General features: G+C 32.8%; 1 protein-coding gene across 1 annotated transcript; it reads right to left on the reverse strand.

Moving 5' to 3' along the window:
- Window positions 1–415: 415 nt before the first annotated feature.
- LOC113511286 (TBC1 domain family member 16) lies at window positions 416–16,324 on the reverse strand. Its single transcript, XM_026894907.3, has 7 exons — window positions 15,298–16,324; window positions 9,394–9,590; window positions 8,311–8,812; window positions 7,101–7,245; window positions 6,396–6,502; window positions 5,605–5,786; window positions 416–4,417 (listed from the first exon to the last, which is right to left on the reverse strand). Exons 1-7 carry the CDS (start codon window positions 16,182–16,184, stop codon window positions 4,224–4,226), a joined length of 2,214 nt encoding a protein of 737 aa, XP_026750708.2. The 5' UTR covers window positions 16,185–16,324; the 3' UTR covers window positions 416–4,223.
- Window positions 16,325–16,753: the final 429 nt, after the last annotated feature.

Genomic DNA, 16,753 nt, shown 5'->3' on the forward strand with positions numbered 1-16,753 from the left:
GGCAAAACCCCCTAAGGGGAAGGCTTATGTTCAGCAGTGGACAGTTAAAAGCTGATATGATGATGATGATATTATACTAGACTACCTAATTAGGCTCATATTTTGAAATATAAATACCCAATATTTGAATATACCGCTCATAATACCAAAAATTTTCTATCTATATGTAAAATATTTAAGCGTCAAATACCTATATAAGACTATGGCGAGATTCATTTATCAGTTTACAAAATTATTAAAATATTTTTAGCTTCCAGCAGCACACTTAATAAACTTCCCTCGTTTATGTATATTTTTGGAAATTTTATTTCCAATTTAACTATAGCAGTCTATCTGCAAATGCCTGTTACTATCCTATAAGAGTTATAGTTTTTGTTATTTTTATTAGGCTTAAGATGAAGTAAATGAAAACGAATGAATGCTTGCACATTTATTTCTAACTAAGTATATAATTATATATTCCATTCCATTATTAACTTTTACACAATATATTACAAGCAGATCAATAATACATATATCACAGTACGCGTAACAATTCACAATATGCGAAAATAATGTCGTATTCACATAATAAATGAAAAAAATTAAAATTAACTAAATTAAAAGTAACATATTTCCATATTAACCTGAAGAATGAGCAAAATAAATCACCAGTGAATAATAATAATACTTAATCACACCAATCGCTTATTCTTCCAGCTAGGATATATGTATTATGAGGAACCAACGAACATCTGTGGATACAACCCCAAAATATACAAACACCAGCCAATTCAGAAAAGTTCGTCTCCTAAATTAGCCCGACCGAGAATCGAACCCGGGAGTTGTCAAATGAGATTTTGCTTCAAGAGTTGCACGTTTATATTCAGCCGATGACAGGCATCTTCATGTTTGTCTGCCAAGCTCGTTAGAGAAATAAAAAAGACAGAAAGGTGCTCCTATCACGCAGCTATCCTACTTCTATGCAAAACCACCCATATTTGCTGCATAGGTATATTTTATTCGTAACGATGGTAAATAATTATTTATAACTTGAATATAAATAGTAATAATAATAATACGCAGAGCAAATTTATTTTGTAAACAATAAACAGTAAAACGAAAAGTATATAGAATTTTCTAGAAATGTACTATGAACTCCATACTTTTAGCATAGTACAAAAAACTACTTTTTACACTGTGATTTTGGTAACAATTAGATAAATTATTAGGTACCCATATTAGAAGTACCTATTTGAATATAAAACTTCGAGCCTGTTTCTGTAGCGTTCATAATATATTCGTGTTCATAATATATTTACCTAACGCAATAACACCCTATTTTGTATTGGATAATAGTTTCAACATATACCTACATGGGAATTTAAAAATACGAAACCTATCTCCTAAATTAATAGGGTTGTATTTATTTTTTAGTGCCACATTAGTGTCATAAGGCAAAGTGCGGCAAATTCTTGATAAACGAAAGAATCAATATTTTATTTATTTTTAATTTACCATTTGCCTGTCTCGGCACTTGGAAGGGGATTATTAGTAAAATTATATTAGTACAAATTAATACAATTTGTCAAGTATTTAGTTTTCAATCTTCTACGACTAGAAGCCAAAGCATGACTACATCTCATTTCAACAGGGAATTTTTATACAAGTCATATTTTATACATATGGAATACGTTACAATCTTATACAATTATTACATATAAATTACCATGAATGGATATAAATTACATGAAATATCATGTCTATTTATTTCCCAAATACGATATCCCTCAAAAAATTTCCCATTATTTAGGGGTTAGTACACCATCTTTCTTGCCCATTGATATGATTCAATTGTCCTTAAACGGTCTAGAGAAACATTTGTATACAATTTTATAAACGAGTACATTTGTAAATGTACAAAAACAATGTATTTAAATCGTTACCTAGGTAAGTAATATATTACATGTAATTTTTTGCTAATTATGACTATTTGTTTCAACGATCAAAGCAAATGTGGGCTTAGGATTACGTAATAAGTCTGTAGATTCTACCTTTTCGATAAATATGCAACTCAAGCTTTGTTTATAACCTTGTATATTATTATTCGTTCAATTTGATACTTACCTATACAACTTGCACATTGTCCATTTTATTATTTTCTCGATTACAGCTCATTATAAATCGGACCAGAGCCGTAGCTAGGCCCATATTTAAGCGAATCTGTCTAATTTTCTTTGGGCCTTTCATTTTAAGGTAGGGCATTACCCCTCAATGTCCCCTAGCTACGGCCATAAATTGGATACTTATATACTTAACCATACCACGAAATGATGTCATACGATTGTACTGTCACGATATAAGTAATAATAGAGTAAAATGTATACAATTTCATTGGAGAGTATCTTTAATGGAAGTTCATAAAATTGTTATTCCGTATATATTGTCATATTGGCGCAGAAAATTAATTGGCTCCTAAGATGTTATTGTATCATTATAGTTGCCGTCATATAAGTAATAAGAAAGCTAAATGTGTACATACAATTGCATAAATTTTGCTCTCTTGTTGCATCATGACCGTAAAATCATACGTAGGTACGGTAAAATATGTTTCATTCTTATCATTACAGATTTTGATATTATTTATTATATAATCAAAGGAGCTGTCATCGAGATTTTTTACAGTAAAATTTTTATTATGTACAAAAATTACACCATTTAAATATTAGTATGTATATAACAATGTAACCCTTTAACATGTTGGTAAATATACGTTCTTATAAATAGATAGGTACTTACAGAACATATTCTTTTCATTGGTTTAGATACAGAATCTTCTAATTCTTCAATTTATCTTCATTTTGATATGTTCTTTCAATTTGACAAAATTTGCATTACAGTAACATAGTAGATAAATTAATGAAACATTAATTAATATTTTGTGTAGATAATTCGATAACTTAACTAATATAGATTCAAATAATTTAGTGAACATGAAGCCACAACAAGGCAAAATTTGTCGCAAATGAAAATTTTGCGACATTCTTTGGTTTTTAATACTGTTAATTTGTACTTAACAATTTGAAAATACCTTATTTCCCGAGGTTACATTTTATATATTTTTCATTTTGTACCTATATCTCAAAACAAATTAAACATAGTTTATAATATTTATGCAAATTCAATAAGGTTCTAATAAATAGTTGGCAAAAGATCTTGCTCCTCAGGAGTGGCATCACTGGCATAATAGATATTACATAAAACCCAGATAGATTATGTCTATAAGCTGTGATTATCAGTATCTAGAAAAATATATCACCTACTATTGTCGAAAATATTAACCCGAAAAATAATGTAACGTAGCCTTCTTATCCTAAAATATTTATTATGTTGGCAATATAAAAAAAAAATATCTATGTAATTTTTTTATGTTGGTTACGCTGTTTCCTCTCTGTATTCTGTGATAGCGTCTATCATTTTGAATTTTTGTTGTTTCTGTTTTAACTGTTTCATAAATATACTACTTGAAAGTGTTAGAAAAATAAGCCAAGCACATATATGCCACAAAAGCTGTTTTTCCTCGATCCATAACCATAATATCATCTAGAAATAAAGATTAACCTAGACAGACCTAAAGAAAAAATAATAATGTAACCTATCGTTTATAACCATTGAAAATGCCATGAAAACAGTAACTTATAGTTTATACTGGATTGCCTATAGGATATCTATGGGGTCACCCATGACACTCCTCGTGCATGCCGTGTTGCCCCTCCTGAGAACGGAGATGTTATGCCTCTTGTGCCAATAATTATCTTATATTTTTAACCGAAACGACTTAGCTCTTCACAACATAAGTAGTAATACCATAGCCACGTGAACCAAACATAATTGTACCACACCAATACTGTAATGCAGCATACATATTGCAACTGTCAGTTGCTCTGTCGATTCCAGCACTTGTGACATACTGCATTATCATTTATATAGGATCATATCTAAGGAGTCTATTACACTATCAAAAATGATCATATGTACATTTTAGTCATAAATATAATAATAATGTAAGCGACATCAGAAATCTTCGAAACTTAGGAACAACACCAGAAGATATCACATAAGTAGTAAATAGTAGTTCAGAAACTACCTAGTGGAATTAATTTGCTTTTTCAACTTATATTTATGATTTTAATATACATGAATACAGTACCACATATCGAACAGTGTAATATGGCCCTTAATATTTACTGAACAGCATATTCGCAAAAGTCGTGGGCGCCGTTGCATTCCACACTTGGTCTATGCGTAGAGTCCCATATACCTGGCCCGCAGCGTTGACACATGCCGACCAATGTGCAAGGGATCCTCACTAACTGTCTGAACTGGTGTAGGAGGCCGCGCGCCTTGCGGAGAATTAGACGACCGTCCATGTACATTGCTGTAAGAAAATTTTTATTCTTATTATTATGTGAATTTGCGAATATTACAATATTAATTACTTGTAATTTAATATTAATTGAGGGATGGGCAGCAGTGGACAAATAATAGGTGATATGATGATAATTATAATATTAATTACATATATATCACAGAATTACAAGGTATACAGACATAACACTAGTTCTTAGAATTAGAACCAATGAAGGGAACCAAGGGCGTCACCATATACATGTTTACTAATGCCCAAGGCGCTGTTCCTGTTTATAAGAGACAGTAAACTGCACTCAAGCCAAGTACCTGCAGGCAAAACTTCAATCGAAAAAGGAATTTCCAATTCATCTGTATGTACTTATTTATTTAGGTATGTATGATATATTTTTAAATTCTATACTAATTTTGGAATATCGAATATGGAGCCATAACACCTTTGTCTTCAAGATTGGCAACGCATAAGGGTACCATCTTCAAACAACAAAATGGCGAGGACCAACAGGAAAAAGAAATGTTGGAAGGCAAAGAAAGAGATGGGCAGATGACATAATAAAGACAGCAGGAAAAAACTGGACAAGTATTGCTATAGTTAAGGAGAAGTGGAAAAAGATGGAGGAGGCTTTTATATATTATAATAATAATAAAAGGGTACCATAGGCATCACAATGTGTTATTTTAAGTCATGTCTATAAGTGACAGTTACCACTTTCCATCAGATGGACCATCAGATTACTAGCGAATCCATATCCCATAAAAAAAATTTAACCAATAAATTTTGCATCCGTGTTGATTCCATATTACAAACTGTTATACCCTAGCCCTGTACGGGCTAGTGCTGCGTTGGCGCTCTAACCCACCTTGATCAGCATTTCTGCTTCCCTTAACGAGCAATGGCCATTTTTAAGTTAGTCTGTCTCGAGCCTTCAAAGCGAACGGTTGCCTAAGGACATACAAACTTATTTTGTCCTAAGTCCTTTATTTTAATATATCGTGTGTGTAAACAATTCTTTTTTTTAAAAAACCCAATTGAGGTATTCCGCATAACAGAACGTAGTCACTATTTTATTCACCAGCAAAATCTTAAATTACAAAATTGAAAATGGCTAACAAATACCATATATACTCCATACGGTATGTATTTAACCTATGGTAGTTAATGGTATAAGAATTCATTGTCATCTATTAATTACATACCCAAAGAGCTAAAATGTAGCAACATCTCGTCAGTATTGAGGTCCTGTGCGATGACGTCATCAGCATACACGGCAATTATAGCGAGGCAAAGGAACAAATGGAAGTAGTCCGTTTGATAATTTGCCCAGCAAGCCTCCCACATACGGAGCGCGACCGCTTCTGTGAACTCGCGTTTGAAACATCTGAAATATAAGAATTCTTATGTATATAATGATTATATTTCACTACTGGGCATGTGTATTCACAGGGTACAGAGTAGCAACACCTGAGTCTTCAGAAATGCATGGGGGGTATCATGGGCAAAACAGTTACTCTTTACAGTATACTCTGTTATGTCCATGGTACTGCTCATGTCTATACGCGACGGTTACTATTCTATCAGGTGGGCCTTCAGCTTGTTTGCTATTCTAAGTTGTATAAAAAGAAACTTCTTAAAATCAGAAAAGATTCGATATTTTTGAACGGTTTTTTGAATAATTTATAAAAGTATTATTAAACATTCAGATTAACCATTCTGTAGATGCACGAACCTCTTATAGCTAGTTGTAACTTTACCAAATCCCTGCGAAGTCGAAAGAACACTAATCGATTACTATAAAGTCATGGGGTCATTGTTTGTAGAATGATAACGGTATGAAGAAGAAACCAATAAGAAAATAACTGCTTTCCATCACTACAATTATATAATTACAAGTTCGTAATAAAATTTTGGTAGAACCATATTGATATGGATCTTTAAATATTCTTCCATTATTTTGAAATGTGAGAGTGAATGAGAATTGATTACTTACAGCAGTATCCAGCGATGGCAGAATAGCAATTCCATTGCATCCATGTGTTTCTCGAGATGTTTGTAGAAATGTGGCAACATGATCCTGATCAGCTCTCGTAGATAACTCTGAAAATGAAAAAAAAAACAATTTTTAAAATTCCTTAATTAATTAAGATATTTTAGCAACGGGATGGTAAGTAGTTTATAGCATAACAATATTTTACGTAGTTATTATGTAATCTGTGGTTTAGGTATATCAAAATGTTAAATTAATTCATTGTAAACTCATATACATTTAAGAACTTGCCAATATTCTGTACGGTATAATAACAGAGGGATGCAGGTTTGAACCCTAATTGAAAGTCATGTCACGTGCAAAGTACACTTATCAAAATAGTTTGATAATAGGTAACTAATAGGCAGCGTAAATAACAACTTCTAGATAAATATACATATATATAAAATAGATATATGATTAAGAGATAAATTGTAGGCATCTGAATTTTCAATGTAAATAAACAAGTATAAGTAGTAAGTAATTCTGGCAGCGGCAAGGTCGTTTGTATATTACTATACAAACATTAATCAATATTAATTATTTGTCTCAAAACAATGTTTACAAGGCGAAATGTTTTTAAAATTCTATTAACGTGTTTGCGTTTGCGACTATGATCTGAAAAAGAACAAAAATAAAATACAAAAGAAAAATTCCTATAAAACTTACAAGATTATTATCCATATCGTTGTCTGTAGGTGTACATACAAATATAGCCCTCTGCATTAATCCTACGAAGCACCAGAAAGCCTCTGCCTCGCATTTAATCTCGCACAAAACGGGCGCCAAAAGATCACTCATCCCCTGCGTGTACCTATCAAAGAAAGAAGTTACATCTTGTATTTCCAGGTCTATATCTAATAATAAAAAAGTACCCAAACATACTAGAAATTTTAACCAAATAGTAAATGGCAATTGAAGCCTGTAAATGTGAACATACCATACCATAATACTCTCATAGATACAAATTAGAATTTTTTTTTTTATACAACTTCGAATGGCAAACAAGCTGACGGCCCACCTGATGTAAAGTGGTAACCGTCGCCTATAGACATGAGCAGTACCATGGACATAACAGAGTATACTGTTTCGCCCATGATACCCCCCATACATTGCCATTCCTGAGGACTCAGGTTTTATTCCTCTGTACCCGGTAAATTCACGCCATATCCCACCCTTCAAACCGAAACACAGCCATGCAAACACAACTGCTTCAAGGTTGAAACACGAATGGGACAGAGGTACCCAAGCAATCGACTTTTGTACAAAGTCTCCCTCTGGTAAATAATACAAGAGTGACTACATTACTACGGCTACGACACTATTACATGATATGTGTATAATATAATGGAATGGGAAAAAGGAGATTGTTAATAATCGATATAGTATTATATTATCTGTGGTAACGAGGTCTATTAGCTCAATTGCTGGCAATATAACCTATCAGATCTACCTCCACGCGATTCCCTCTGAAAACTATCGTAATTAATTCTTTTGGAATTCGTCGCGATGATCTAACTGACCTGAATTCTTCCTCGTCTATCATTCCTTATTAGAACCCTGTCAGTGTATATACAATGTCAAGTTACCATTCCATTGTTACCCATCAAAAAAACATCTTACAATAGGTGGCCTTTCCTAAATTACGTATTTTCTGACCGACTTCAAAAAGGAGGTGGTTCACACTTCAGTTGTATTTTTTTTTTGTTTGTTCGTTATATAACTTCGTCAGTTGTATACCGATTTTGAAAATTCTTTTTTATCTGAATTAAATCAAAATAACAGGTTTTGTCACAATAGAAGTGATATTTTTTTTTGTGGGAAATCTTAAATTATCATATGTAAATGATTATTGAAAGTGTATTAAATAAATACTCACCCTAATACCGGATTATAAACGGCATAATTTAGCAAAATATTCTTCATTATTTCTATGTTATAATTATTCTCTCCAGCGAAAAACGGGTTGCCTCTGTCAGTTCTAACTACGTCTTTCTCTATCACACATTGTACGGTCTTCCAAAAGACTGCGTGCTGCTCAGGCGTCATCTTCTCCAATCTCCTTCGTGTGATCTCATCGTACTCTCTTGTTCTGATTTGTAAGATTATTTCCCTTTCATCGTAGGTAGAATTATAAGGATAACAATGTAAGAGAAACGGCCAAACTTCTCTTCTCAACTCCTTATCTAATCCCCCAAAGAATACGCATTTCCTCAAAAAGAGATCGTCTTCTATAACTCCCTTGCTATTCATGACCTTCCCATAAAATAATTCAGGTGTAATTTTAGGTGGTTTCCCTTCTTCAGGGTGTTGTTCCGATTTTTGTACTTCTGGCCGGCACACCATAAAATGACGATATGGTAAATTTGGCTCTTCTGAACCTGAAATGTGTAATCAAAATTCAAATCAACAATTTGTCTTCATACAAAATTTTTTTCATGGAGTCGACTAACGACTAAGGGAGAAAAATGCGAGATAATTCCCATACATGCAGGTACTCGTACTAAACTCCGTAATTTACATAATAATACACTACAATTCACTTCTCCCTTCTTTTCTCTTCTTATATCAAGATAGATATCTAATTATTTTCTCGTGTAAGGTTTAACATTGTGTGTACTCTTTACACGTAGATACCTAGGTAAGTTTTTGCACAAAGTTATATAGTCTTGGAAGCAAACAAATTTTTATGTCTAAGGATCTACCAGACCTTAGACATAAAAATTAAAGATCGACCAGTGATTCTCAACCACTGTGCCGCGGCACTTTTGTGTGCCGCCAAATTTTAAAAGTGTGCCGCCAAAATTTTTGAAATATTTAAAACTTTTTTAATAAAATATTTATGGAGTGTGTTGTATTTAGGTAATAATTTTTATCTTTTTCTTTGTGTGGTCAAGTCTAAGCTGATCTGCATTGAATGTTGAAAAAAATATATTTGAATATTAAATATCACAAATTTTACCTGGAGTCAATTTAATGTTATGTAGCAAAGAATGCCACCTATGCAGCACCTGTGCGAGGTGATCTAGACCGCCATGATGGAAATGCAAGATCTTATACTGAGATTCACGGGACGCCACGACCAGCTGACCACATGTGCAGTTATCATCGTTGAAGAACAAACGCAGGGAACGCATCTGACTTAGATCCACTGAAAATCTAAAAAGGAAATATAAAAATATTGTCTTGTAATGCTGTTTTCTTTATATTATTTTTCTTATCTATACACGTATATACACTAATCCCCTTATTCATAAAAATGAAACGTACAAATCTATTTTAAATATTACACTGTTTTGCCATTTTTTAAATTGGTAATTTAGCATAAAAGAAAGAGACAAAACAGTTAAATAGCTTAAATACGTTTGAGAGGTTGACGTTTCTATAAATAAGGGTGCAATATTATAAAGAGATAAGATTTTATTATACGTTCATAATAAATGAACTAAAAAACAACTCGACCGATTTTAAAAATTCGTTCACATATAAAAAGCTACATTGTCAACGAGAAACATAAGACATATATTATTTAAAAAAAATTATCTATCCATATGAAACCTGGCCGGATCGTATTTTTAACTTTCTTTGATGGAAACAATATAATTTTCAATCAGTTCATAATTTACCAACATATCACATACTTGGTATAGATATATACATATCCCACTACAATACTGTATTATGTCTCTTCCCATCGTGAAAAGGAGGGTTTTACCTTATAGATAACTCCTCAGTTAAATTCAAAATCTATTATTATTATTTTTCAAATTCGTTAATTAATATAATTCTGAATACAGAATTAATGTAGGTATTTTGGAACCATTGATTCAAATTAATATTCCAAAAATAATGAAGTAAAACACAAAACCCTATAGATTAATAATTGAAAATGGATACTTTAAAATGCGTAGTTAACCGTATTTTCGATAAATCTAAATATTTAAACTCTAAGGATACGTGTATTATTCTCAATTAAAATATACATAATTCAATCCGGTTATTCTTACAAAAAAAATATAATATATACTTAAGTACAAAACTTTTAACAATAAAATACTAAATATTAACAAATTACCGTAGAGTAATTTACCAAGGCCAAAGCAACTTTTTTATGAGAAGGTATCCCCAGTAGAAATAGAGTTAATCGATTATAATCACGATAATGATGATTAAAATAATAAAAACCATTTTAATCCTTGATAAATAAATTATAAACTTTTGCATAACAAATTGACTATGAGCAAAGTATAAAATTCAAAATGCCTTTAATATAACCTCGACTATAGAACAGTGATCCCCTCATAATTACAGGGAGACGCGAGAGCAATAATCGAGTGCCAATGTAAACGAGGGAGGAATGTAGCTCCCGAAGGAGACGAGATCTAACTATAAAGTAAGTAGATATATTAAAGGCGACACTTATACGTATAACGTAATATTGTGTATAGAATAATAATATATATTAACTGAGATTATAGTATGGTTCCGAAAATATAAGGTGCTATTTTTTTTATACAATTTAGAATGGCAAACAAGCTGACGGTCCACCTAATGGAAAGTGGTAACCGTCACCTATAGACATGTGCAGTGCCATGGACATAACAGAGTATACTGTTTCGCCCATGATACCCCTTATGCGTTGCCATTTCTGAGGACTCAGGTGTTATTCCTCTGTACCCAGTAAATTTACGTCATATCCCACCCTTCAAAACCGAAAAACAGCCATGCAAATACAACTGCTTTTATGAATACCCAAGCAATCGTATAAGAATAATAATAAAAATCGGGTTTGCTTATGATGATATGAAAATGGGACACATTTTTATGAATGGTATTTACGAATACATTATTTATTACTTAAACTTATTGCACACACAAATTATATTATAATGAATGTATATGAACAAAGATGTACCTTTCAAGTTCTCATCCAGCGAACACAATCTGGTAAAAGCATTGCATATAAATGCATATAAACATTACTTATTATATATATATATATATATATATATATATATATATATATATATATATATATATATATATATATATATATATATATATATATATCCAAATATAAACAAACGTACATAAAGAAAATACATAAAAAAGTAACATAGTTATTTTTTTATATATTTTTAATAATTGAATCGTCGTATTTTAAAAGTAGATATGAATCGTCTATAGTAAGTATTTATAAGTACTTCTGTTTCTATAATCCATTATTGAATACCTCATACCCCCGACCTTGTACATATGACATTTAGAAAGATATATTAATAAACTTCACGCCAATCCCCAGGCACGTACTATAATTTTAACTGTAGTCTATTTGAATAGAATTTAATTAAAAGTTAACCAAGTTTTATTGAATATATCGTCATAGTCGTAGAATACTGACGGATCTAACAAAGATTACATATATAGATCCGTCAGTATTCTACGACTATGACGATATCATAGAGAATACTCTCTAAGTAAAATTAATAAAAAATAGAAACATTCAATTAACTGACCAATTTTTTATTTTTATTACATCATCATCATCACATCAGCCTTTAACTGTCCACTGCTAAACATAAACCCTTGGGGGGTTTAGCCAGTATTTGCCACGCTTTGGCAAGCGGATTAGCAATCGCAGTTAGGGTTTAAAGATGTTTTAAAAGCGACGCTGCTGCCCATCCCTTGCTCTCCCTTAGTCGCCTTTTACGACACACACAGGAAAGGAAGGAGTGGCCTATATGCCGGCACTACACGACGATTATTACATACTATGTAAGAAGTCAAGGATATCCTTATATGTAATGGAGAGACGATCTCGACCGGTTCACAAAGACTGGCACAGCTTGGCCAGTAATTGTGCAAGATGGAAGCAGTTGAAGGAGACCTTTGCCCAGCAGTGGAAAACCTTAACTGGATAGGGGCAGAATGTAATATGATACTCAGTTATTTGTTTGTTTACATTTTTATTAAATTCTATCAAAACTGTTATTCTATATCCTTTGCTGAACAAATAATTATTATATTTTTAAGAACCCCTACTTTACCAGTGGTCGGCATCAACGCCAAAAATTCTTAGCTAATTACGCTGATTACTCAATGTGGAATTATACAGATGTTCATGTTTATTTATTCTATATCGCATAGTTATATACTAGCATACTTTTATACATGTAATGTGTACGTTCATTGTCTTATCACAAACTATTGGACGTCACCAAATTATTTGTGTTATTAAGAGTTATTATGAGTTACTATGGATTTAGGTTACAATAACACAAAAGTACGAATATTATACTGAAATGTACCAATTAACCAAATACTTCACTATTATAAATAAGTATATAATTAGACTCATATTCTCCAAAGTATATACATATGTTTATGATGGTATTTATTTATGGTTTTTTTCGTAAACAACAACTAAGATAAAAATTATATACAACACAACATATGAACATATATTTTGCCTTTTATTGCCTAGACAAGTAGATTCAATTAAAAGTCAAGCAAAATTTTACTCCGTGAAAAAAAAAACTGCTATCATGACTAAATGGCAACACAACAATAAACATTAAAACTCTATGGATCATCAAAATCAGTTTAGAATTTGTAGTGTCACATAAAAAATATATACCTTGACGATTAGAAAACTTTTAAAATAATCTTCAAATAGAGGAGCCATTTAGAAGTTACTGACAAAATATCTACCGTTATCCGTTAATGAACGCTAATTTTTCACTGTTTATAGAACTAGTAGTTCAGTGCCTTTAGGTAATACATTGAACTTATTACCTCTTGATGGTACAGAGTATGACATTTTTCAAAGAAACTAAAAGAAAATAAGATAAATCCCATAGTTATCTTCATCCCGTTAGTATTTATAAAAATCTTTTCGTGTCCTAAGTCCCAAAATGAAACTTCTACTCGTATGTACGAGTATATTTAAATATAAACTTTAAATTATTGACCCAATATATTTTCTTATGATCTCATATCCGTTAAGACATTTGCCTAACCATCAATCTCCATAAGCATAATTTTCAGTGAAGAATAATAACTTCATATGAATTAATTTCCTACAAGGCAGTGAATTTTCTTGGAGTGGACTGAACCAATACTGCATTGGCGTAACTTCACACAAGCCTATAGCTAACGTTCATTTTCCTAATCTCTACAAAGAAACAAAGAAAAACTACAAAGGCGCTTCGCACCGTCTGTACGCTTATATCTTTTAAACTTCGTAACGTATTTTAATGCTGTTTTCATTAATAGATAGAGTGCTTCAAAAGAAAGGTATAGTATAGTTTAATATTCATCGTCATACCAGCCTTTAACTATCTACTGGTGAATGTAAGCCTCCCCCTTGGGGATTTTGGTAGTAGTCACGCTTGGCAGACGGATTTGCAACCGCAGTTAGGCTTTGAAGATATTTTTAAGATGGACGTTGCTGCCCATCCCTTTGACGACACCCACGGGAAAAGAAAAGGTGGCCTATTCTTTGCCGAGACTATTAGTAAGGATATAACCTTCTTAACTTTATGAAATGTATATGATAGTTTTATATTATTTTGTGTTAATATATTAAATTATGGCGATAATTGTTTAAGACGTCGGAAGAAAACAAGTTGACTGAGAGCTTACATCGAAAACGTTGCTTAATCCGTTTGAGATATAACTTAACAGTGAATGGTGAGATTTTTATTTATAGGTCTACAAAATGGTCTGTGTCGGGTATAGTAAGCTATTTAGCTTACTATACCTATCTAACTCATACTCGATGCAACAAGCTGATACAAAAAATGCAAACATATATGATCTACTACCCGTACGAAGTTGGAGCAAGGCACTAGTCATTCATAGATAAGTTTCATATATCGTAGATATAGTTCGGTGTATCTGATGATTACCACGATGGAATAAGATAATATTTTAATATATTTGCATCCTTCTACTTTTGCGTTGTATTTGTTGTTTTATATTCGTTCTCTTTCTTGCATCTCATCTCCCGTTTACAGCAGTATAAAATAACCATTATTGATAGAAATTCTAACGCCATATTGCTTCATTATAATTCACATAATTTCAACTATAGAAAATCTTTGGAATGTAATTGAGTACCTGCTATGAAGTATTGATGAAATTTATAATAATAGAAAAGAAGTTTATAATAGATCTCAACCTCTCGTTTATATTCCGAAATCTGATTCTTAAAATATTTAGGTAAAGAGTAGTAATCAAAGAGAATAAAAGATTAGGATTGAGCTTGTTAGGTACTATAAATTCTATTTCTGATATAGACTCCTGATTTGAATATCCTAACTAATATTATAAATGTGAAAGTGAGTTTGTTTAGTTCCTTGTTACGTTAAAGTGTCTTAACGGCTTAACCAATTACTACGAAATTTGTTATACACCTACTATATGGATTACTTTTTATCCTAGTCAGTAAACATACCCCGGTCACGCGGACAAAGTAATTAATAAAAATTAGAATACCTATAATTTATGCATCTGAACTAAGTAATTTTGCGATAAAGGTGTTGACATAATTTAGTCCGTAACACACACAACTGATCGATTACAAAAAATACATATCAATGCAAATAAATAATGTATACCTACTACGAGAACGTATGTTTACACGATGTTTCATTTATAAATTCTCAGCCTAATCCCCTTACTCGTACAAAATTAAAAGATCCTATAAACCCATTTTGAATATTGGATAATTAGAGCTTTTTGTTACTTTCTTTCAAATTGAGATATCAACGCAAAGGAAAAATACAAAACACTTCTTCAATAGCTAAGGCGTTCTTATGAAAAGGGGGCAAATATGTAATCATATTAATTTAGACATAATTACCTGCGGCATTTGATAGGAACACGTCGCTGCGGTACTGGTGAACTGTGGACGCTGTCGGGGAAAACCAAATTGTGCTTCAGTGCTAAAAATTCTGGGGTGCTCATCCAATTAGGATTACCCTCGTCACATGAACTCATCGAGAGTGACCTTATAAATCTATCTCCAGACAGTGAGTCCGGCGTTAGGTCTACATTTTCTATATTCGGGTTAGCAATCGTTATGTTAACAGATGTCATCGATTGGGACCGCACGTGTCTGTCGTATAAAAATACTTCATCCTTCGACTCATCCTTTTCGAAGCTGCCGAATACGTTATCTTTTGTGGACTCAATTGATTTAACGGTCGGTTTCGAGCTAGAGGTTAACTCGTCCTGCGTTGTATCATTCTGTGTATATCTGGTATCAGACGATTTAATACTTTGCTTATCGGAATTAGAGTTTAGACTTGTCGTTTCCGATGAATCCGAGAATGCATTTTCATTATTCGAATCTACTTTAGGTGTTCGATTATCATTATGTGGCTTTAAAGTTTCTTTGGCATTGATGATAGATATCTTGTTTGTGGCGCACCCAAGCTCGTCGCTTGGACTAGTTTCAACTGCGGAAGGACATCTCCGTAATGTAGAGTTCGGTATCCAGTTGAGGAAAAGCGTAGGCCGTTTAGAATTGTTGTGTTGATCAGTAAACACCTTTGTGGTCACAGTCAAATATCCTGGATGATGAACAATGTCCAATTCGTGGCGGGCGATGGTCGGCGGGTGTACACACACGTTATTCTTGCAAAATAAAATTTCGTTGTCTACGTAATCGGGAGGTTCCTCGTTCTCGTCGAACTCCAAGCCGAGGAAGTAGCTCGAAGCTCGTTTCAGAAGGTCAGGCAGAGGCATGTTAGACTTGTATCTTGTTCACATTTCTTAAAATACCGCGTGTTTGTCATTTAATACAGGCGTATTGTCTCACAGACGACAAACTCAATGGAGCGCGGTGCGTGCACTGAGCGCATGTAAACACCTACACAGCTATGTTGATAAAGCGGTATTGATCCGCGTGGAGAGCCGGTCATAGCATGCGACGTCACAAACGTAGTTACCACACTCATTGGTTGCGAACGTTTTATGATTGTTACAACATCATTACATCTGTTCCATCTTTATAAATCTTTATTGAATTAATACCGAACCAGAAAATTAGCTCGAATAACCGTTGGGCATCATCTGAAAGTATGTTAATAAACTAAAGAAATCTCTTACCGACGACCTAACACTATCTAATAGAAAGGGGAGGGATTGTTAATACCAGTCCAATTGCTAGCAATATACTCTATCAGGTGGACCTCCACGTGGGCCCCTCTAGAAACCATCGGGCTGGATTCCAGGAGTATTCGTTACGATAGGCTTATTGACCTGCCTTTTAATTCTCACCTATCATCCCTCACTGGTGCCCTGCCAGCGTATAC

This window comes from Galleria mellonella, unplaced genomic scaffold, assembly GCF_026898425.1.
Source record: "Galleria mellonella isolate WM207_F2 unplaced genomic scaffold, CSIRO_AGI_GalMel_v1 utg139, whole genome shotgun sequence".
In the NCBI taxonomy this organism is placed as follows: Eukaryota; Metazoa; Arthropoda; class Insecta; order Lepidoptera; family Pyralidae; genus Galleria; species Galleria mellonella.